Source organism: Miscanthus floridulus, chromosome 4 (assembly GCF_019320115.1).
Source record: "Miscanthus floridulus cultivar M001 chromosome 4, ASM1932011v1, whole genome shotgun sequence".
Taxonomy (NCBI): Eukaryota; Viridiplantae; Streptophyta; class Magnoliopsida; order Poales; family Poaceae; genus Miscanthus; species Miscanthus floridulus.
The window spans coordinates 95,311,609-95,335,085 of record NC_089583.1 but is presented as its reverse complement, the minus strand read 5'-3'; the positions used below and the strand labels follow the sequence as shown (position 1 = coordinate 95,335,085).

Here is a 23,477-nt window from a genome sequence, read left to right as displayed (position 1 = left end):
TTACTCTGAAACAACACTTGGCATCTGGTGCCGCCTCCCAAAGGCAAAAATGCCATCGGTTGCAAGTGGGTATACAAGGTAAAAAGGAGAGCTGACGGCTCCATTGATAGGTACAAGGTGCGGTTGGTGGCCTAAGGTTCCAAACATCGTTATGGTATTGACTACGAGGACACCTTTAGTCCTATAGTCAAGGCAGCAACCATACGACTTGTTCTTTCAATTGCTATCTCAAGGGGCTAGTCGCTTCGTCTGCTAGATGTTCAAAATGCCTTTCTCCATGGTGTGTTGGAAGAAGAGGTTTACATGCATCAACCTCTGGGATATGTAAATAGATCATGTCCAAATTATGTGTGCAAGTTGGATAAAGCAATTTATGGATTGAAATAGGCTCCACATGCATGGTATGCAAGGCTATGTGGGAAGCTTCAGCCTCTGGGATTTATCCCATCTAAAGCTGATACGTCCCTCTTTTACTATAACAAAGGGGGACACAGTCTGTTTGTATTGATTTATGTGGATGATATCATTGTGGCAAGTTCATCTCAGGAAGCTACAGATGCATTACTTCGTGACTTGAAGCATGATTTTGCACTGAAGGACTTAGGAGATCTCCACTATTTTCTGGGAATTGAAGTGAAACAAAGACAGGGTGGATTAGTTCTTTCTCAAGAACGGTATGCAGTAGACATTCTTAAGCGTTTAGGAATGGACAAGTGTAAACCAGTTGATACACCCTTGTCTAGTACAGAGAAGCTCAGTATAGAAGGAGGTGATAAGCTTGGGCCAATGGATTCTACTCGGTATAGGAGTTTAGTTGGTGCATTGCAGTACCTAACATTGACACAGCTAGATATATCTTTCGCTGTCAATAAGGTATGACAATTTCTGCGTGCCCCAGCCTCTATTCACTGGAGCGCTGTTAAACAGATCATACGGTACGTACATGGAACCATTGGTCTTGGACTAGAGATTGGACCATCAAAGACTATGCTAGTTAGTGCATTCTCAGATGCAGATTGGGTGGACTGTGTCGATGATCGACGGTCTTCAGGTGGCTTTGCAGTTTTCCTTGGCGATAACTTGATCTCGTGGAGTGCCAGGAAGCAAGCAACCGTGTCAAGGTCAAGCACAAAGGCTGGGTAGCTAATGCAATAGCTGGGATGACGTGGGTTCAATTTTTTTAGCAGAGTTGCATGTTCATCCTCCTCCTATGGCCCGATTATGGTGTGACAATCTTGGTGCAAAGTATCTCTCTGTAAACCTGTATTTCATGCAAGAACTAAACACATCGAGATCGATTTTCATTTTGTCAGGGAGAGGGTTGCACAAAAATTGTTAGACATTCGGTTCATCAACTCAGGTGATCAAGTTGCAGATGGGTTCACCAAAGCTCTCCCGGTTTTCAAGCTTCAGCAGTTTAGGTGCAATCTCAACCTTATTAGTGGCTGAGATTGAGGGGGAGTGTTAAACGGTGATGTTTATCCTTTTGTAAGTCTGTTAGTGTCTAGATACATTGAGCGTCTAGATACATTGGCGCATAGAGTAGATGTTGTTATCCTGAGTTTGTTGTATCTCCGATCTTGTTGTACAAGTCACCATGGGGGCTATTCTCATGCTTTAACATGAAGCCGAGACCCCTAATAGGGCAACTCGTTCACCTAATTTTACACTTGAGTCTTAGAACTAACGGTCCAAGACTTTGGTCTAACCATCAAGAAAAACAATACTCCTCCGCCTCCATATTCTATATGTGATTTGGACTCGCCACATTCTCACATAGGTTAGAACAACTTAGTCTAACAATCATATAAATTTCAATTTCAGGATCGTATTGGTCTTGTTGCGGAGTACGTTTGCTAGTCTATTCCAATTAAAAACTCTTTTGACCATGCAAAGGTCATATTCGTTTGTCTTATGAGTCGTACTATTTTAGCGAACGAACAATGTTTTTCTCTCACAACAAATCAACGAACCGTATTTTCAGCCATGACTTTTCAGCAAAGCGAACAGGGCCGAAGCATCGACGTGGTGCCCTGTGAAGCTTTCATTTCTTTCGAGCAATCACCGATTCCATGAACCGAACTCTGTTTCATCGAACTGTGTCAGTGACCGGAGCTGCCCTAAAAGAAAGAGGGTCGGAGCTGCCCGAAAAGAAAGAGGGAAGAATCCATCTAGTGATCTACTACTATGACACGATGCAACTACCCCCTCAAAGACTTCCTGATGAGCTTGTCGGTGAGGCTCAAATTAGCAGCCGATCCATCCATATGGCCCAAATGGCACCAAGAAATCTCCACGTGCACGCTTCGCAGATCTGCGTCGTCCGTCAGTTCGAACCCCACAAAACCGATGGCCCCGATCTACTATACGGACCGTGCCGTTCCCCACCGTTACGACGATCTGAATGAACCAATGCCACACGCCGCGGCGAGACGACGACGTGGCCTGTTCCGGCTTTAATACCAGTCGAACACATCATATCTCCGTAGAGCTCCACGTCGACACCATTCACCGACACCTGAGCCCCGCTACAACCCGGTCTGGTCTAAACTACGGGAGTGTTCGGCTAGACTAATTTTTTTACTGTTTATACTGAAAACACTGTTTATACTGAAAACACTGTTTATACTGTAATATTGGAAGAAAAAAAAACCCTACTCCAGCTAAAAAAATTAGCCGAACACGTCAGAATTTAGTGCAGCCAATCACTCCACTCACCCGGAGAGTTCCGTACCCGCCGGCCGGCCCCACTACCCGCACTCGCAAAGCAAACCCTCGACTCCGCCTGTTGAGCTCGACACGGCTCTCATAAATATCGTCACCGTCTTCCACCTCTCGCCTTCTTTACTCTCCAAATTTTCTTCCCTTTTTTTTCCCTTTTTTTTATTCTGCTTTGCCGTACGCTGGTGCGCCTCCCCTCCCCCTCCCCACCTCGGCATCGACGCGATTTGCGTGCCCGACATGGCGGACTCGCCGGTGGAGCTGCCGAGCCGGCTCGCCATACTGCCCTTCCGCAACAAGGTGCTGCTCCCTGGCGCCATCGTGCGGATCCGCTGCACAAACCCCAGTAGGTGAGCGCCCCGCACCTGCACCTGCACCTGCACCTGCACCAACCGTCGAGAGCTTGTAGCGCCCCCTGATCATCGGCGTGGGTTTCGATTTTGGTTTTGGGGATTAATTTGGTGCGCTGTCGCCGTATCGGCCTCAGGGTTTTCAGTTCTGGGAGTTTATTTTCTTTATATAGGTTTTCTCCCCATCGGAAATGGTTAGTAGACACGTGGTTTGTGTTTTCTAATTACCCCTACTTGCTACGAAATTGCGACTCCTTGCGCTTCAATTTTGGAGCAGTTTGCGAATTAAGTAAATTTAGCTATCTCGCTTCAGACAGGAATTTTTGAAATTTCTTCTCAATTTGATGCGTTCGTTGAATTTGGTGTTTTCAATGGGCTGTTGCTTTAGAGGGCCGACAGATTCCGCGTCCGTTTCCCACCTTTCCGTTAGTGTCCGACTTTTCTACGCGCAGTTTGGTCCCTTGTGTGGTTGAGCTCCCTTCGGAGGCGGCTTATTGTGATGTATATGTATATGTATATTGACTATGTCGGAGGAAAACAAATTTGCAGATTGTTTTGATATTTACTTGGTTTGTGACTTGGTCGGTGTGATTGGTTGCCTCTTCAGTGTGAAGCTGGTGGAGCAAGAGCTCTGGCAGAAGGAAGAGAGAGGCCTGATCGGGGTACTTCCTGTGCGGGACTCAGAGGCAACAGCTGTTGGCTCTTTGCTGTCTCCTGGTGAGATAAAGACTGTGGATTCGAATTTTTGCTGTATGAGCAAAATTGCTGGCCATTGTGGACATGCATTTACTTCCTGCAGTTGTTATCGCTCTTGTAGGTGTGGGCAGTGATTCAGGTGAAGGAGGCAGTAAGGCTGGCGGTTCTGCAGGAGAGTCATCAAGGCAGGACACAAAAAATGGGAAGGAGCCCATTCACTGGCACAGCAAGTGTGTGACATCACTATCTTTGCTCATCTAATGCTTGTATTTTATTCATGAACAAGGTTATAGAGATAAACACATTCAGGTGTGGGAGTTGACTGTTGGTGGTTATAGCAATGGGGTTTATACTGCATTCTATTCTACAAACATGAATAATAGATGGAGGCAAATGTGTGCCTTTTTATTTATTTTACCCTGTGTACGCCATGTGAGCACACAAGTGCAACGTTCATTAGCCTACAGTTGTCTGAGATAAAACATGGCTGATATAGATAGACAATGAGCTGATATTTTTTCACACAGTAATCTGCCCAAGGGACTTTTCACACAGTTTCGATTAATAAGCTTAGCTAGAGGAGGGTGCATTGTAAGCATGCACAGTTTTTCATATTTTAACATCATGTGTGCTTAACCTACTTCTTCCTACGAAAGATTTGCTGAGCTATGAATATTTGTATTTATTATTTCCAGCTATAACTTAATCTATATTGAACCTATGGGCACATACACTGACGAAATATGGTGGGATTATAGATAATTTACGTTACACATTTTTTTATGCAATTATGATATTGCAGGCAATCTTTCACTACCTTATGCATTTTTTTTAACTTTTCCTTAACTTTGTTTTTCCATGTGCAGGGGAGTTGCTGCCAGAGCTTTACACCTTTCCAGAGGGGTGGAGAAGCCAAGTGGAAGGGTTACATACATTGTTGTTCTTGAAGGTCTATGTAGGTTCAACGTTCAGGAACTAAGTGCAAGAGGACCATACCATGTTGCCCGTGTTTCACGCCTTGACATGACAAAGACTGGTAAAGTTTTGAATAAAAGAAACTTGTTTTGTTCTGTCTGTTTACCTGATCATTGTAGTCCTAAGTTTATGGCTTTTATAGCATAGTACATAAGTACAGTTTCTTCTCATGCAATACCTTATACCTTAAAGGTTAATGTATCTTAAAGACATCCTTTCCTAAAGGATGATGCAATTATCCATCTGTTATTTCTTCTTCTTTGAAGTCACTTGTTCTAAAACAGACTTTTACATCATTATTACTAATATGTCTCTAAATTTTTAGAATTGGAGCAGGCAGAGCAAGACCCAGATCTTATCGCTCTTTCTAGGCAGTTTAAAGCTACTGCCATGGAACTAATTTCTGTTCTAGAACAGGTAAATATTCCATGCAGAACTTTATCTCTTTTGTTTACTAGTATAAGGTTTCAAGTTTGGCCCCCTGATTTTACTGAACAGTTCACAAATTACATTCACTCCTGCTTTAATAGAGATCACGACCTGGAGCAACCTATTCACTAGGGGCAAAGGCTGATAAGAAGGGCAGCCCTTTAGCACTGACCACTGGCCATAGCCAAGTATGGCCTCCCCCTCGGCAAGCAATAAGGCACCAGCTATGCTTACCAGAGAGTTATCAAAACACAATGGTTTCTATTCTTCCAAAGAGTTCATGCCCTTAGAATGATTAGGGAATTGGTCCCTTGCTGCAACTGTCCATCGACCCCATCATTGGTCTTGTTCCACCAGTCCTCAAAGGATAAATCATCCAGCGAGGATGACAAGGATTGTAAGCCAAACCATCGTAGAAGTGTGACCAGAATTGCCTTGCAAACACACAGTTAGTAAGCAAATGATCAATAGTTTCTTCAGCCTCCTCACAGTGAGGACATCTGTCAGGATGTGGCAGTCCCCATTTTCAAAGTTGATCTGCTGGCCAACAACATTTATGAGCCACAATCCACATAAAGAAATGACACCGGCTGGGAGCCCTAGTGTCCCAAATACGGTCACATGGCCGGAACTGAATAGATCCTTGAAAGAATCCCTCATATGCTGACTTGGCTTAGTAAACTCCAGAACATGAAACACACCAACGGTGCACACCTCCACATCAGGTTGTAGTACAATCTTGAAGAGGAGGCCCCAGAGATTCAGAAATTCAACTAGGACTCCCACTGAGAATGCTCCTTGTATGTCACTGATCCAAGAGTGATTTGTGAGGGCCTGAAGCACAGTGAGCTTGTGAGCTCTTTTTGCTGGCACAGTAGCAAATTGAAGGGGTGCAATACCCTCAATTTGTTGATTTATGGTGCCTGACTTCTATGCAAGTGAAATACTTGAAATTATCAATGAGCCTAACTTACAATGACGCTATTTTTTCTAACTGCAGAAGCAGAAGACGGTTGGTAGGACAAAGGTGCTTCTTGATACAGTTCCTGTTTACAGGCTAGCTGATATTTTTGTTGCTAGCTTTGAGACGAGTTTTGAGGAGCAGCTTTCGATGCTGGATTCAGTTGACTTGAAAGTTAGACTTTCAAAGGCAACTGAACTTGTAGACAGACACCTGCAGGTGAAGATACTTTATAGTTTGTTATTTAATAATTAATGTGGTAATTTTACCTTTTGTCTTATTAAGGTCAGTATCAATTTAATTTGTTTTTTTTTCTTGTGATGGCAGTCCATTCTTGTAGCTGAGAAAATAACGCAAAAGGTTGAGGGGCAGCTATCAAAGTCGCAAAAAGAATTTCTACTGCGCCAGCAGGTTTGTTTGCTAATCTCCATGTTTGGGGTCTAGAACTTTTGCACTGTTTGTGTTTCAGCAACCTCTGTCTTCTGTGAAACAAATAGTGCTTTTCTTGTAAGGGGGTGTTGAGTAACTTTAGTTGGCCTTCTGTTTTCAAAATAGACATTTTTATCTGATATGGCCATGCTAATATGCAGATGAGGGCCATAAAAGAGGAACTTGGTGATAATGATGATGATGAAGATGATGTGGCTGCACTGGAAAGAAAGATGCAGAATGCAGGAATGCCTGCTAATATTTGGAAGCATGCTCAAAGGGAAATGAGGTAAGCTATCATGCCATATCCTTTATCTTTGTGCACATGTGGTACTGGAGTTTTTTGTATGTAGTTAGCTTTCTTCTACAGGCGCCTACGAAAGATGCAACCTCAGCAACCTGGTTATAGTAGCTCTCGAGCCTACTTGGAACTTCTTGCTGACCTTCCTTGGCAAAAGGTCAGTGAAGAAAGGGAGCTTGACCTTAGAGCTGCAAAAGAGAGCCTTGATCAGGATCATTATGGACTAACAAAAGTTAAGCAAAGGATTATTGAGTATTTGGCTGTTCGTAAGGTTTGTAGTTTGATCTTGCATCCTTTTCTTATGTGCAGACGTTCCTATCCTGGTTAATGTAGTTTATATCTTATGGAGTTCTATTAATTTGCTCGCAGCTTAAACCTGATGCCAGGGGTCCAGTGCTGTGTTTTGTTGGACCACCTGGTGTTGGGAAGACATCTTTGGCCTCCTCCATAGCAAAGGCCCTGAACAGAAAATTCATAAGAATCTCTCTTGGTGGTGTAAAGGATGAAGCTGATATTAGGGGCCACCGAAGGACATATATTGGAAGCATGCCAGGGAGACTTATTGATGGACTAAAGGTTCAAACCTGTTCTTCTTCCCATTCTGAAGTAGCTATTTTATCTGTTCTTCTAAGTTCTAACCTACTCTTTTCAAGAGATGTTCTTCTAACCTACTTGTATTAATAATTCAACAGCGATTGCAAAAAGGTCTGTTAGTTCCCCCTTCTAAATGATGTTTGTTTAGTAAAGTATGAACTAAAAGCTCTAAATATTACCCTAAATGTCTCAAGGAACTATTTGAATAGAACATTTTCTAAATATGAGTTCTTACTAAAAAAATGCAGAGGGTATCTGTGAGCAATCCAGTGATTCTTCTAGATGAAATTGACAAGACTGGTTCTGATGTACGTGGTGATCCAGCATCAGCACTACTAGAAGTTCTTGACCCTGAGCAGAACAAAGCATTCAACGATCAGTATCCTTTCATTTATCGTTAAAGTGGAGCTATGATTTATTTGTTGTTTTTTAAATGAAGGACAGTTTTACCTCTCTTGGCAATGTTTCTTATATAATTATTAAGCATGTGTGAGTTGTACGACACCATCATTACTCTGTCGTGTAGTGTGTGGGTTGCTGATTTAGTTGAATAATTGCATAATTGCAGTTGGCAGAGACAAAGGCCAAGCTCTTAGTTTATTTATGAATTCGATACTCACCATCAAATTCTTTGGGCTTGTGCTGCTTGATCTGTGGTTTATATATATAATAAGAATTCCTTAATATGATCACCAGCTATTTGAATGTGCCGTTCGACCTGTCGAAAGTCATATTTGTTGCAACTGCCAATAGGATGCAACCTATACCCCCTCCTCTGTTAGATAGGATGGAAGTCATTGAGCTGCCAGGCTACACACCCGAAGAGAAGTTAAAAATAGCCATGAAACATCTCATACCAAGGGTATTGGAGCAGCATGGCTTGAGTATGAAAAATCTTCAGATTCCTGAGGTATGCCACAGCTGGAGTTTCTGCTGCACCTTTCCTAGTCTTCACTTTCTATACCGTGTTGATTTCATTAATGCATGTCCACGAAAATAATGAATGCCAAAATGCTTTCATTGCCAACATAATTTATCAGTTTTGCTCCTTTTTAACTATAAGTTATAGCACGTTGATGGCAAAAGGCATTTATGGTCACTTTAAAATGGCAACTGCAAATGCTATACTTCTTACTATGTAGGAAGTGTGATATTCTATTTGTGAATATAAATATACCAACAGTATTACAATGTTTGTTTGGACTGCTGCTATTCAGTTGTTGGATTTTTTTTGTGTGTCTTGAGATGCTTTTTTTCACTAATTTAGCAAGAAACAACTTTTAGCTCATTTGTTCACAAGTTGGAAATTTTGCTTTTGCTATATTCTGCATTTTCACCATGCTTGCGACAAATGAGTTTTCTGCTAGACAATAGAACTCCTTTTTTCTGGAACACCTAGACAATAGAACTGAGTCCATGGTAATTCTTGTGGCATGGTGGTTATGGGAACATCACCATAATTGTGTTTTTTATGGCGCTTCCCGGATGCCCGACATTGAGGAGGCAAAGCTCTGGTGCTTAACTTGTGAAAGGATTGAATACCTTATGGCCTTGATCCTACACCTAGTCGTCCAGCTGTTTGTTAATGGCGAGCCTTTTATCGTTTTTTTCCTTCCTCTTTTCCTTTTATTTTCTGTTGGTGTTTGTGTCTGTCTTAGTCTAGCTAGTTGCTAGTCTTCGCGGAGTTGTCTTACAGCTTCATTCTATTTTTTTCTTCCTGTGTTCAATGATGTATACTTGCTGGTCATTTGTGCAGGCTGTGGTCAAACTGATCATCGAGAGGTACACGAGAGAAGCTGGTGTGCGCAATCTTGAGCGGAACCTAGCTGCGTTGGCCCGTGCAGCTGCTGTTAAGGTTGCAGAGCAAGTTAAAACTCTTAGACTCGGCAAGGAAATACAACCAATTACTACAGCTCTTCTTGATTCGAGGCTTGCTGATGGTGGTGAAGTTGAAATGGAAGTTATTCCTATGGAGCATGATATATCAAACACTTACGAAAATCCATCTCCTATGATTGTTGATGAGGCTATGCTAGAAAAAGTACTTGGGGTATGATATCATGTTTAAACACAATTTCATGGACAAATACAGAGTTCTATCATTCTTTTCGTTGTATCTAAACAGGAACTTGATGTTTGTGGTACAGCCTCCTAGATTTGATGATAGAGAAGCTGAAGATCGTGTAGCAAGCCCAGGAGTTTCAGTTGGTCTTGTCTGGACTTCGGTTGGTGGGGAAGTTCAGTTTGTGGAGGCTACAGCCATGGTGGGCAAGGGTGACTTGCATTTGACTGGGCAGCTTGGTGATGTTATTAAGGAGTCAGCGCAGCTAGCTCTGACATGGGTATGGATCTTCTTGTCCTGTCATTTATCCACATTTGAAAGTAAACATGATTGCTTGGAATTGTAGATTGATTGATCAAGGTACAGGGTTACATGTATATATAGTCCGGAGGAGATCTTGGGTTTATAGAAACATAACCAAACAATATCTCCTCCCTATCCCTATCCATAAACTCCTATACCTGTCCATAATAAATACAGGAGAGAGCCAGCTGGCTATAGGAAGTACACGGCCCAGGCCCAGTCCAGCTATATACATGCATACACAAATAGTACATATTACATGTAACAGCATTGAAATCGTTTGACAAACCTTATTTGCGTTGACGAATTCATGCTTCTATGTTTATTTAAACTCTGGTGGATAGAGGTTGCAAGTTCCATTGTTTTGGATTATTTTGGGGTCGACCCAAAACTTGCTAAAATAAATTAGAATGGCATTGCCACCTGTTAGCACCTCTGTGTTCTTATCATTGCGTACCCACTTGCATCCCTATGTTGGAGCTTTGGAATTTTAACTGTATTTTCTTTGCAAAATTCTATTTATATTAAATATCACAAGCTTAATTGATTAGTTTTGCATGTTGGGACATCTCAAATCGAATAATCCATTGTTTTGTAACTACAATACGACCTTGATCTTTACAGGTGAGAGCAAGAGCTGCCGACCTCAATTTGTCACCTACTTCTGATATCAATTTATTGGAGAGCCGTGATATTCACATACATTTTCCTGCTGGTGCTGTGCCAAAGGATGGCCCTTCTGCAGGTGTGACATTGGTAACGGCACTGGTGTCACTTTTTAGTAACAGAAAAGTCAGAGCAGATACTGCTATGACTGGAGAGATGACTCTAAGGGGCCTTGTATTGCCAGTTGGTGGTGTTAAGGACAAGGTGCATGACCATTGCCTAATCGCTTCCCTTTTTTATCTTTTCACTTGGAAAATGTGGAACATTTAATCATTTTTGTGTTGGTACCCTTCTGCTTTATTTAACTCCATAATTCTGTGGAATTTAGGTACTTGCGGCACATCGTTATGGAATCAAGAGAGTAATTTTACCTGAAAGGAACTTGAAGGACTTATCAGAGGTTCCATCACCAATTCTCTCTGGCATGGAGGTATGTTGTCTGTTTGCATGTTGCTTGGGCAGCTGTTTGGTACTTCGGTGTAATCTTTGATGATATTCTGAGCCTTGGAGCTACGAAAACTAAAGCTAGATTCGTGCACTTTAGGGGTATTCGCAAACTAGATTCAAACATAAAACCTCTTGATATGTAGTTATGGAAGAGGGTATGGGTGAAATCGGCCTTTTGGTGCTTATTAAATTTTTGCTGCTGTCAGATTCTGCTTGTGAAGCGCATCGAGGAAGTACTCGACCATGCTTTCGAAGGAGGATGCCCACTTAGATCACGCTCCAAGTTATAGCATCCAACTCGCCTTTGATATGGATATTTGCTTCGGAGGATCATCGTCACAGTCACAGTACCACGAATGATCAACAGTCTGAGAGTAAGAGCCTGGCTTTCTTGCCAGCACAGGTCTTGGCACGCCCTCATTGGTTAGGCTTCGCATCCGGAATGTGTATACTGGTCAGAATTCGGAGAGCAGTGAGAAGATCTGCTCGTTCGTTCCTCTGCTGGGACTCCCTGCATTTTTTTGCGACACCAGCTGTTGATCCTTATGCACAGATGCAACACGAATCTGGGAGGAACACTGGTTGGTTTCTCTGTCGATAATATGGGTGTATATGTAATCTATTCAAGGGAAAAATAAGTAAAACGAGGTTGTCAAAACTAAAGAGATTGAGAATGATCATACGTCCTTTGGGGTTGGGTGACTTTAATAATATATAATATACATATACATATAGGTCGAAACCACTTGTTACAAAATATGTGTACAACATATTTACATTTCTTTAATTTAATATCCACCCGGAGTGACTCGATAAACAACCGTATATGCAATCCTTTGGTCATTAGTTATATCCGCAAATTGGTGAGACAAAGGAACACGTAACAACCACAGCTGACTATTTTTTTTAAACAATACAACCACACTTGGACAACTTTCTTGCGGAAGGACGAAATGGATGTTGATCTCGATGGGCTTCGTAGGATGAAAATGTACGGGATCCGCTATCATGTAGATGACGTTAACATTGCCACAATGAACAACAGTCACGCTAGCAATAACACATTGTTCGAAGAAAGTTGCATTCTCGTTTGAAGAACATTTCAGAATCTAGAGTTCGATAATTCTGCGAAGCGCTGTTTCGTTTATTGACTAGGTTTGCAATTTGAACCCATAAAATTTACTTACAGTAGAAATTGTTTGGCATATCGAGATGAAGAAACAAATTGCTCGGCCATATTGAGTTAGTACAAAACAAAGCCTTTATTCCCTCTGTTTCAAAATAGTTGGTATTTTAGCTATGAAATTCACAGACACAGCTAAAGTGTAACTACTTTGGAATGGAGTGAGTATGTTTTGGAATCTGAAAATGGATGTCTGACCTGCAATTCTTCCTAGAGCAGCATAGGAGATCTCAGGAACATAATCTCTTCTTTTCTTTCTTAACTATCGTTCCCACATATTGATGAGTGAAACATACTCAACTTTGATCAAATATATATAAAAGATACAAAAGATTACTAATCATTGAATTAATCATTGAACATATTTTTATAATGCACTAAATATTACTAATATTTTCTATAATTCTTGTCAAATTTAAGAAACTTTGACTCGCACAGAAATCTAGTCAACACTTAAAAAGGGATGGAGGAATCGAGGAAGTAGTGAGTATGTAAAACCGCTGTTTCATTTTTATTGTCTCGGTACACATATGCTATCAAATATGATTTCCTCTAGAGAAAAAAGGCGGTAAAGGGCAACCGTGTGCACAAAGATGAAATCATCAATGATGTACATGTTACGATTCAACAAAACTTCCGATGAGAATCTACTTTAAGGGTGCCAACAATGGGCGTGTTTGGGAGAGCGTTTGCTCAGCTTCTGAGCAAGATAAGCCAAAAAGCCCGCACAAACACCTTGCGTTACGAGCCTGCCAGCGAACGCGCTTCCGCGACTGACCGTCGCCCGCAACGCTTCCCAAATCGCGAGCTCGACCCCGCTTTTCCAAATCGCGCAGGATTTTCCTCTCCCTGCCCCTCAGACCCGAGGCCCTCCCTCCTCTCCCCAGCACGCGCCCCCCGGCGGGACCGAGGCGGGCACGCGGCACCCCGGCGACCGCGACCGAGGCGGGTCTCCTGGCGGGCGCACGGGGCCCGTCCCCCTCCTCCGGCAGTGGCGCGCGGGGCCCGTCCCCCTCCTCCGGCAGTGGCGCGCGGGGCCCGTCCCCCTCCTCCGGCAGCGCACGGGGCCCGTCCCCCTCCTCCGGCAGTGGCGCGCGGGGCCCGTCCCCCTCCTCCGGCAGCGCACGGGGCCCGTCCCCCTCCTCCGGCAGTGGCGCGCGGGGCCCGTCCCCCTCCTCCGGCAGATCCAACTCCGGCGCGGCAGATCCGGCACGGGAGCGGCGGATTCGACTCCGGCGACGGTCCTCACCTCCTCTTCTCTGGCTCGCCTCCCCTCCCCTCCCCTCCGCCGGATCTGAAGGAAGGGCGCCGGCGGCCCTCTCCTCCCCCTCGGCCGGCACCACCCCTTGAAGCACCGCCGGTTCCGTGCCGGGGGGAAGATGATGGTGGAGCCCGGAGGGGTGTCGCCTACCCACGCCGTGCTGGAAGGCGAGGAGGAGGAGGAAGAGGAAGAGGACGAGGGAGCCTGCAAGGTCTCTGGGGGGGGGGGGGGCACTGTTGGAGGCAAATAATCAGGAAAGCCAAACGGCCAGTTTATTCAGACAGCAGATTCTCCAGATCGTGACTTATCAGATAAGCCTGCTCAGCTTATAAGCGAGACTCAGAAAAGCTCTCCCAAACACGCCCAATATGAGGTAATAGAACTGGTGCGGAATTGCTCTACATAGGCAATGAGGTTTTGAGACTACGACCCTGCGTTCACGTCCATAGCGCGCTCAAGTATGGCACATCGCATCGGCCAAACACTCACGCCACAATTCACTGAAGGCGGCTTCACGGCCACTGCAGCGGCTAGTTCATTTTTGGCGCCGCAACTTGCCGAATGTTCGTCCACCACACTTGCGGTGCGGCCACAACTATGACGTTGTGCGGCGGCAGAAGCCAAATAGGCCTTGCTAGCCATACAATCGAAGACAATCATCGTTTCCCTTTGGTCTGCATCTCTCTTGTTTTCTCACTATAATGGCCATGTTCACTTGTCTTATGAGCCGTACTATTTCAACGAATAAATAGTGTTTTTCTCTCACAGCAAATCAACGAACAATATTTTCAGTCGTGGCTTTTCAGCGAAGCGAACGAGGCCAACGTAGAATATATGAAACCAATTTTATAGCTAATAATGTGAGAATAATTTTCACTGGATTGGGCCTTATATTTCAATGTCTTGTAAAAGTATAAAACAAATATTCTAGAAATAACACTAGCAACTTATATTTTGGTAAAAAAAATTAAATGGGTTGCTTTTTTGTTACATGGTAAATATCCAATAGACACTCTGTCCTGGTGGTGTATCACTTTATCCAATGGCTTCACCGAAAGGAAACTAGAAAAGAATATTGACTTCAGTATATTCTATTATTCAAACTTGTAGCTATTGATTACCTTTAGAAAATATTTAATTATGTATAGTACTAAGGGTGTGGCTCCATCAATAATATTACTCCCTCTGTTGGCAAATTTTAAGAAATAAGAACATGTGGAATCAAAATGTATAAACTTTGATCGTGAATTTACGCTGGCATAATAAAAGTTCCAACATAAAAATAACAGCATTAGAATTTTACATGAGAAATATTTGATCAGAGTATAATGGTCAACATCGGAGTTAAAAATGGAGGCCTCAATAACATCGTTTTTTTTTGTGTGTATTATAGTAGTATGTACGGAGTATTATACTGCTCTCACATTTGTTGGTAAATAAAAAATAGCTTGCTGAAAGGCGCGGTTCCGTTCTGCTTTGTTTCTTGCACCTGATTGGCTGAACCATCCCTCCCGCGGATCGCCTTGCTGTAACCCCATCCAGCCGTCCAAATCCTCCGGGATCTTATCGCTTTTCCTCGCACGCGGATCGACGGGCCCACCACATCTCCCCCGTACGCGCCATTTAAATGCACCCCGTTTCGCAGTTGAGCGGCATCGCAATTCCCACCACTCAAGTTGAGCCCCCAAAATTTTCTCCCTCAATCGCAGCAGGAGCAGCGAGCAGCCATGGACGCCAGCGGAGCCGGTGGCAAGGCGAAGAAGGGTGCGGCCGGGCGCAAGGCTGGCGGCCCCAGGAAGAAGTCGGTGTCGCGGTCTGTCAAGGCCGGGCTGCAGTTCCCCGTCGGCCGGATCGGGCGCTACCTCAAGAAGGGCCGGTACGCGCAGCGTGTGGGCACGGGCGCCCCCGTCTACCTCGCCGCCGTCCTGGAGTACCTCGCCGCCGAGGTGCTGGAGCTGGCCGGGAACGCGGCCAGGGACAACAAGAAGACGCGCATCATCCCGCGCCACGTGCTCCTGGCAATCCGCAACGACGAGGAGCTCGGGAAGCTGCTGGCCGGCGTCACCATCGCGCACGGCGGCGTTCTCCCCAACATCAACCCGGTGCTCCTGCCCAAGAAGGTGGCCGAGAAGGCGGCCAGCGGCGGCAGCAAGGAGGCCAAGTCCCCGAAGAAGGCAGCCAAGTCCCCCAAGAAGGCTTAGAAAGTAGGGGCTCCATTAGCACTGTGTTGTAACTTGTTCGTGTTTAGATCTGTGGACGGGATGTGTTCTGGTCTAGTTTCGTCCTTGTGGCTTATGGTATGTTCATTTTCATCGAGAAGATCTTCAGAAATCAGAGCTCGTTGCATACTTATGTTCACCAAGTTCTGTTTCTCGTTCTGATTTTGCAATTCGTCAGTTTGTTGAAGTTGATGATTATGTGGAATCAGTAAATAGACATGGTAATTCATATCTGGAATGAGGCAAAACGTAGCAGAATGATTGTTCTGAAGTCAAATGTTTCTAACCCAGACCCTGATATATGGTAGTACTTGTTAGACAGTAGATATACGGCCCATGGGCCTGCCCCTAGTGGCTCCCCTTGTGGTCTATATATGTACACTGATTATGTCTATTGATGGTCAATCCAAGTATTATACAACCCTAATACTCTCTCATGGTATCACGGATCGGTTCTCGATCTCGCTTCCGCTAGGAGCCGCCGCCGCAGCGACTCTCGCCGGTGCACATCGCGCCGCCGCTGCGAGTCCCTCGCCGGCTCCCCCTCTCCCTACCCTACCTCTCCCATGGCCGACGACGACGCGCTGACGGAGGAGGAGCGCGTGGCGCGCGCCGCCGCCGCCGCCAAGGCTGCGGCCGATCGCGAGGCGGCCCTCGACGCGCTCGAGGCCAAGCACGCCGCGGTCCACGCCCAAGCCCTCGCCGTCGTCAACATCAAGGTGCTGATCCCCATCACCCTCGATCGCGTCACCAACAACTACGATCGGTGGCGCAAAGTCTTCCTCGTCGTCCTCGGCAAGTACGCGCTGACGGATCACGTCCTCTCCGATGAGGCCTACCCCACGCGATCCGCATGGGCGCAGATGGACTGCACCGTGCTGTCGTGGATCTACGTCACCATCAACGCCGATCTACAGCAGCAGGTCATGCTCAAGGAGCCCTCCGCTCGCGTCGCCTGGAAAGCCCTCGACGACGAATTCCTAGGGCAGCGTGAATCACGCGCCCTCCTCCTCTCCGCCGAGTTCCGCAACTTCAAGCAGGGCGCCCTCAACATCACCGACTACTGCCGTCGGTTGGAGACGATGGCGAGCGCCCTCGCTGAGTTCGGCGATCCCGTCGGCGACCGGACGCTGGTGATGACGCTGATCCGCGGCCTGAATGGCACCTTCCGTCATATGATGTCGCATCTGAAACTCCAGCGCCCCTTCCCCACCTTCAACGAGGCGCGGAACCTTCTCCTTCTCGAGGAGGTTGATCTCAAGGACGCGGCTACCGACGATCCGCCTCCTCCTGCCGCTCTCTACACCTCCGGCGGCGGCGCCCCGCAGCAGCCCTCCGGCGGGCAATCGGGCGGCGGCCAGGGGCGCGCCCCTTCCGGCGGCGGCAACGACGGGCAACGCAACAACAACCGCCGTCGTGGCAAGAACAAGAACGGCAACGGCGGCGGCGGCAACGGCGGGCATGGCAGCCCTAGCGCCGGTGCGGGCGGCGCTGGTGCGGGCGGCTCCGCCAGCGGCCCTCGGCCTGGCCCTCCACCACCGCTGAACCCCATCCCCAACCCGTGGGGTGGCACGGTTCAGTTCTGGCCGTACCCCTACGGCCCCGGCGGTGCCATCTATCGTCCGCAACAGCAGCCGCCCGCCTTCCACGCGCAGCAGCAGCCCGTCTACGCGCCGCAGCAGATGCTGCAGCAGGGCGCGCCGAGCGTCCCACCCGGCTTCGGCTATGGAAGCGTGCCTTCTTCGCCCATGGCGCAGCAGCAGCAGCAGGCGCCGTGGACCCCCATGGCTGGCGGATCGTGGAATCAAGGCTCCCTCATCGACAACTTCAGCACCATGTCGCTGAACGTGCCCTCTCCTTCAAACGAGTGGTACATCGACTCGGGCGCCGGTTCACACATGGCAAACAACGCTGGTATACTCACCTCCTCCTATCCCTCATCCTCTTATCCTTCATCGATTATTGTCGGTAACGGTGCGTCCCTCCCCGTTACTTCCGTCGGGTCCTCCTCTTTTGTCACACCGCGTCGGTCACTAGTTCTTTCTAATGTTCTTGTTGCTCCTGGCATTATTAAGAATCTAATTTCCGTTCGTCGTTTTACCATTGATAACAATTGTTCCATTGAGTTTGATCCGTTCGGACTTTCTGTGAAGGATCTTCAAACACGGAGCGTGATCGCCAGATGTAACAGTTCGGGTGACCTCTACCCATTCTTTGTTGCACCTGCCACCAGCACCACTGCCCTCGCCGCCTCTACATCCACGTCTACCCTATGGCATCGCCTTCGGCACAAGTTCAAGGCAGATGGCACACTCGATCGCTATAAGGCTCGATGGGTTTTGCGCGGTTTTACTCAGCGTCCTGGCGTTGATTATGATGAGACATTCAGCCCTGTTGTCAAGCCTGCTACAGTCCGTGTGGTTCTCAGCCTGGCTCTCTCCCGCTCATGGCCTATGCACCAGCTCGATGTGAAGAATGCCTTCCTTCATGGTCACCTTACAGAGACAGTGTACTGCTCTCAGCCTTCAGGGTTTGTTGATTCATCACAGCCGCACCATGTCTGTCGTCTCAACCGGTCACTCTATGGGCTGAAGCAAGCTCCTCGTGCTTGGCGCACTCGGTTTGCCACTTTTCTCACTTCGATTGGATTTGTTGAGTCGAAGTCGGATGCCTCTTTATTCACATACTATCGAGGCAGTGCAGTGGCTTATCTCCTGCTTTATGTTGATGACATTGTGCTCACAGCTTCGTCGTCAGGTTTTCTTCAGCGGATTATTTCAGCTCTTCGCCAGGAATTCTCCATGACTGATATGGGTCCACTGCATCACTTCTTGGGCATCTCAGTGGAGCGCAGAGGTGATTGCCTGTTCCTCTCCCAGCGTCAGTATCTTTTGGATATTCTGGACAGGGCGGGCATGCGTGACTGCAAGCCTTGCACCACTCCTGTGGAGACTCACCATAAATTGTCGGCTGATGGAACACCTGTGACAGATGCTACAGACTACCGCAGTATTGCCGGAGCCTTGCAGTACCTCACCTTTACTCGTCCAGATATTGCCTTTGCAGTGCAGCAGGTGTGCTTGTTCATGCATGATCCCAGAGAACCACATCTTGCTGCTATGAAGCGCATTCTCAGATACTTGCAGGGAAGTCAGGATCTTGGCCTTCACATCTCTCGCAGTGCACCAGACACTCTTACAGTATACTCTGATGCTGACTGGGCAGGATGTCCAGACACTCGCCGCTCGACTTCTGGCTTTGCTGTATTCCTTGGCGACAATCTTATTTCATGGTCTGCCAAGCGTCAGGCAACAGTGTCTCGTTCGAGTGCAGAGGCTGAGTACCGTGGTGTGGCAAATGGTGTCGCCGAGGCTTGTTGGCTGCGTCAGTTACTTGGTGAGCTTCGCTGTCCTCTCCGCAGAGCCACCATCGTCTATTGTGACAACGTCAGTGCTGTTTATCTCTCCACCAATCCAGTTCAGCACCAGCGTACCAAACATGTTGAGATTGATCTTCACTTTGTTCGTGAGCGAGTTGCCCTTGGAGAAGTTCGTGTGCTGCATGTCCCTACCTCTTCGCAGTATGCCGACATCTTCACCAAGGGACTTCCGACATCAGTGTTTACAGAGTTTAGGTCCAGTCTTAACGTTCGCGGTGCTCCCAGTTCCGACTGTGGGGGTGTGTTAGACAGTAGATATACGGCCCATGGGCCTGCCCCTAGTGGCTCCCCTTGTGGTCTATATATGTACACTGATTATGTCTATTGATGGTCAATCCAAGTATTATACAACCCTAATACTCTCTCAGTACTGTATTTATGTTTGGTAAATGGTGATACGGTAGTTCATTGCTGAATGTGAGATCTATTCAGAATAACTGACCAGACAAACCATCAAGAGTTTATGGATTGACTGACATTTTGCCAAAGAGAGTATTATCATCATGCTATCCATCAGTCCATGACAAACGTTCTTATAAAAAAAAGAACATAATGCACGTATGACAGAACACACATCCGTCAAAATAGTGTTGGATCACAACAATGGGCTACACCATTTGCCCCTCTGACCAATGTGGCTGAGACAAATTAACTAACAAGCCCTGCTGGCTCCTGTATCTCGTGCCAAATCGATGCAAGTGTTGAACGCTCTCCTGGAAACTATGCCAGCTAGGAGATCTGTAGTCCGAGTGGATGGTGAATGAGATGCTTCATCAGGACGATGGCAGTGCTTTCGGTGGGAAATCTGACAGTGCTGCTGGTGCTGCTGCCGAGAACGGTTTCCAGGAGAAAGTGAGAGAAACCATGGAGAAAGCGTTCTGGGATTTGGTCACGGACTCCATGAGAGGAGACAAACCTGATTACAGCCAGCTGGTCAGCCTGATCAAGGAAGTGAGGGACTCATTGCAAGGTGGCAGACTGCTGCATGTGGCGCAGAAACGTGTTTTTTGCCGCGCTAGACGCGTTGACGTGGACAAAGGATTAGAAATAAAAAATAAAAAGTGGGCGAAATTATTTTTAAATTAAGATTTGAAGAAAAGATTATAAAAATAACAAAAATTCCAGAGAGGGCAAAAGTCCGTAGTGGGCTGGCGGTCGCCCTCTCCCGGTTCGTCCTCCGTCTCGGAGTCTGGGCATCCAAACCGATTGCCAATTTGTCATCGACAGTCGGCCCTCTATTTTAATCTGCACCCAGCGGCAATCGGGGCCAACGGGAGAGGAAAAGAGAAGCCTCCGGTCGCTTGCGCAATTCGCGTTGATCGGTCAGGACTCAGGCGAGGGGACGGCTTCGATGACGGGAGCTCTGGAGTTTGTGGCAATGGAGGTACAGCCGGCGGAGGAACGTGCGGTGGCGGCGACAAAGTTGCTGCAAAGTTTAGACACCGGAAAGGCAACGACGTGAGTACTTGACGGAGCACCAAAGCCCTCGTGCTGATTACACCAAGCATGCAGATCTGCTTTCTATGAAGCTAGCAAGGTATAGTACTCGTCTCCCACAATACATATATTGACAATTGCTTACGACTTTAGAGCGAATACTAATTCGGATTTTCCGTTCCCTGTGAACTTCAGATGCTGGAAAAAAAATTCACTCTGTCCAAGAAGACGACACTGGCGCTGGTTTAGGCTTTCGGTTCCTCGGGAATCAACGGCAAGTCTGTCAAGAACATGTCGTTCGAAAACCTGGCCATGTCGATGGAGTCCCCTCCCGTTCTCCAGGCCACGAGGGCACTGCTCGATCGACTGGAGAGGCGTTTCGTGATCTCTAGCACTGCGCCGGTGGAAAACGTCGATCATCTGCTGAAACACCTCGCCGCTCCCCCAAGGAGGAAGCCCGCCGCACCTCGACGTACTCGAAGCAGCAGCGTGGGAACGACAGCGCCGGCGGCAGTGGCAAAGAGACCGGTCACGGTTACCCAAAGTTCCCAAGAGAACCGACTGCTAGGTACTCACTGAGGGTCGTGCTCTCTGCCTACATGATCCTGGCTCATCCAAGCGCGGTCTTGAGCGGGCAACGCGACGGGGAGACGCAGCTCATGGAGTCGGCGGCCAGCTTCGTCGAGGAGTTGGAGCTGCTGACGAAGACAGTACTCGATGGACCTTCTTCGGCTGTTCAGAGGAAGTTCAGGGACCAGTTGGCTGCTTTCGACAAGGCGTGGTGCGCGTACCTCTACCGCTTCGTGGCGTGGAAGGTGAAAGACGCGACGTTGCTGGAGGGAGACCTTGTCAGGGCCGCCTGCAAGCTCGAGCTGTCGATGATGCAGACGTGCAAGCTGACCGCGGACGGGCGGTCGCCGAGCAGGCTCACCCATGATATGAAGGCAATCCAGCGGCAGGTCGCCGATGACCAGAAGCTCCTGCGTGGCAAGGTTCAGCTACTGAGCGGCGATCCTGGTGTCGCGCGGATGGACTCTGCTCTTTCAGACACGAGGTCGAAGTTCTTCGAAGCGAAGAAGGATGCAAGTCCAGTACAGAAACCTGCCGCAGACGGCGTATCTACCCCTGCCTTGAGCATCAATTCATCGTCAGGTAGTTCGTCACCATCACCAGTGAAGCAGCCGACAGAGAACGAGAGAATGGTGAATGAAATGCTTCATCAGGACGACGGCAGTGCTTTCGCTGGAAAATCTGACAGCGCTGCTGGTCCTGCTGCCGAGAACGCCTTCCAGGAGAAAGTGAGGGAAGCCATGGAGAAAGCGTTCTGGGATTTGGTCACGGACTCCATGAGAGGAGACAAACCTGATTACAGCCAGCTGGTCAGCCTAGTCAAGGAAGCCAGGGACTCATTGCACGAGCTGTCTCCCAAGGGGTGGAAGGAGGAAATCCTTGAGAAAATCGACGTTGAAATTCTGTCTCAGGTACTCGGGTCAGGTTCCCAGGACGCACAATACTTGGGGCAGGTCTTGCAGTATTCGCTGGGCATGGTCCGCAGGCTCTCCGCTGTGGCGAAGGAGGATCAGATGAAGAAAAGCCACGACAAGCTGCTGACCGAGTTGGCAGCTGCGAGCTCTGAAGCTGATGCCGACGGCACCAGCTCGTTCGTCGTCGGTGCCGTCAAGGGCCTGCGTTTCGCCCTGGAGGAAATAAAGGAGCTGCAAGCAGAAGTGAGCAAGGCGCGTATCCAGATGGCGATGCAACGGATCATACAAGGTTCTACTGGCGTGGACTACCTGCAGAACGCTTTCGGCGATCGCTACGGACCTCCTGCCAGTGCAGGAGCTTCCCTCCCTCTGACCGTGCGATGGATTTCGACGTCGAAGAACGTCGCCCGACAAGAGTGGAGGGAACATTTAGGCTCTCTTTCAGTTTCAGTTGTGCCATCAGCAGCTGCGGTGCGCCAACCGTTGTCTTCTTCGCCTGCAGCTGCAGGAGGCGTTTCTGGGCAGCCAGAGTGCAAGGGTGACGAGCTTGATAAGCTGATAAGGATTGGCCTAGCCTGTTCCAGCTTGTTAGCAGCGTAGAGGGCTTGCAAATGCAGTCGACTCCTGAGAGCTTCCAGATTAATTTGATGAGGTTGAGGGCCGTGCAGAGCCAGTTCCAACAAGTCATCGTGATAGCTACAAGGTAACTAGCTATATTTTCTATCCTTCATCTTAACTACAATCTAATCTGTCATAAAGATTAATTCTAAATTTCTGATGACATTGGTCCCAACTTCTGTTGTTTTTCCAGCATGCTCATCCTGCGTCAGGTTCTGATGGGCGAGAGCTCAAAGGCCACGGCTCAGGAACTGGATAACGCCACCGCAGAGCTCTTCAAGGCTCTCGTGAAGATGCTGGACGCCTCCCCTGACGCGGGCGCCGAAGAGATAGTGGAGGCGATGATGAGCGCGTCGGCGGCGGTTGGCTCACCGTCGGAAGAGAAGATCCAGGGCAGGAGGCAGACGACCGCCCGGGTGCTCCTCAAGAGCCTCCAGCCCGGCGACGTGGTCTTCAAGATGGTCTCCAGGGCCGTCTTCTGCGCCTTCCTCGGCGTCGTCCTCGGCGGCAGCGGCCACAAGGGCCAGAAGCTGGCTGACGCGGCGCTGCGCCGAGTCGGCGCGGCCAGGCTCGTCGATAGGGTGGTGAAGGCGTCCGAGGTGCTGATCAAGGTGGCCACGGTATCAGGGATGGTCCATGGCCCGTGGTACAAAGCTCTTCTGTGAATAGAATCTGATTCTTTTATCAACTGTATATAGACGACGTGTAAATCTATCGTTCCACTGGGTGAGGTAGGTGTTGTCAGTATCAGTAGTAGGTTTAGTATGTGGAGAATTCTGGGTGCAAGGCGAATTTGGATGCCTCTTTCAGTACTAGAAGCATATCGAGTGTTGCCGCAAGATTTTCTTAAAAATAAATCTGTTTTATATGTAACATTACTATATGGTATTCTGTGTGTATAT

At 47.7% G+C, this 23,477-nt stretch overlaps 3 protein-coding genes and 1 pseudogene across 3 annotated transcripts; all 4 read left to right on the top strand.

Annotated features, from left to right (window-relative positions):
- Positions 1-2,799: 2,799 nt before the first annotated feature.
- On the top strand, positions 2,800-11,676 carry LOC136550066 (lon protease homolog 2, peroxisomal-like). Its single transcript, XM_066541518.1, has 17 exons — positions 2,800-3,071; positions 3,679-3,788; positions 3,889-3,997; positions 4,634-4,803; positions 5,068-5,159; positions 6,172-6,351; positions 6,460-6,543; positions 6,723-6,850; positions 6,932-7,133; positions 7,232-7,438; positions 7,705-7,835; positions 8,153-8,366; positions 9,213-9,506; positions 9,604-9,798; positions 10,446-10,691; positions 10,816-10,917; positions 11,141-11,676. Exons 1-17 carry the CDS (start codon positions 2,962-2,964, stop codon positions 11,222-11,224), a joined length of 2,658 nt encoding a protein of 885 aa, XP_066397615.1. The 5' UTR covers positions 2,800-2,961; the 3' UTR covers positions 11,225-11,676.
- A 3,344-nt stretch (positions 11,677-15,020) lies between these two features.
- Positions 15,021-15,736, top strand: LOC136550065 (histone H2A-like). Its single transcript, XM_066541517.1, has one exon. The coding sequence runs from the start codon at positions 15,106-15,108 to the stop codon at positions 15,577-15,579; it is 474 nt and encodes a 157-aa protein (XP_066397614.1). The 5' UTR covers positions 15,021-15,105; the 3' UTR covers positions 15,580-15,736.
- Positions 15,737-16,163: 427 nt separating this feature from the next.
- Positions 16,164-17,863, top strand: LOC136548850 (uncharacterized). Its single transcript, XM_066540229.1, has 2 exons — positions 16,164-17,511; positions 17,751-17,863. Exons 1-2 carry the CDS (start codon positions 16,164-16,166, stop codon positions 17,783-17,785), a joined length of 1,383 nt encoding a protein of 460 aa, XP_066396326.1. The 3' UTR covers positions 17,786-17,863.
- Positions 17,864-18,398: 535 nt separating this feature from the next.
- LOC136548849 (uncharacterized) lies at positions 18,399-23,426 on the top strand (annotated as a pseudogene).
- The last annotated feature ends 51 nt before the right edge of the window (positions 23,427-23,477 follow it).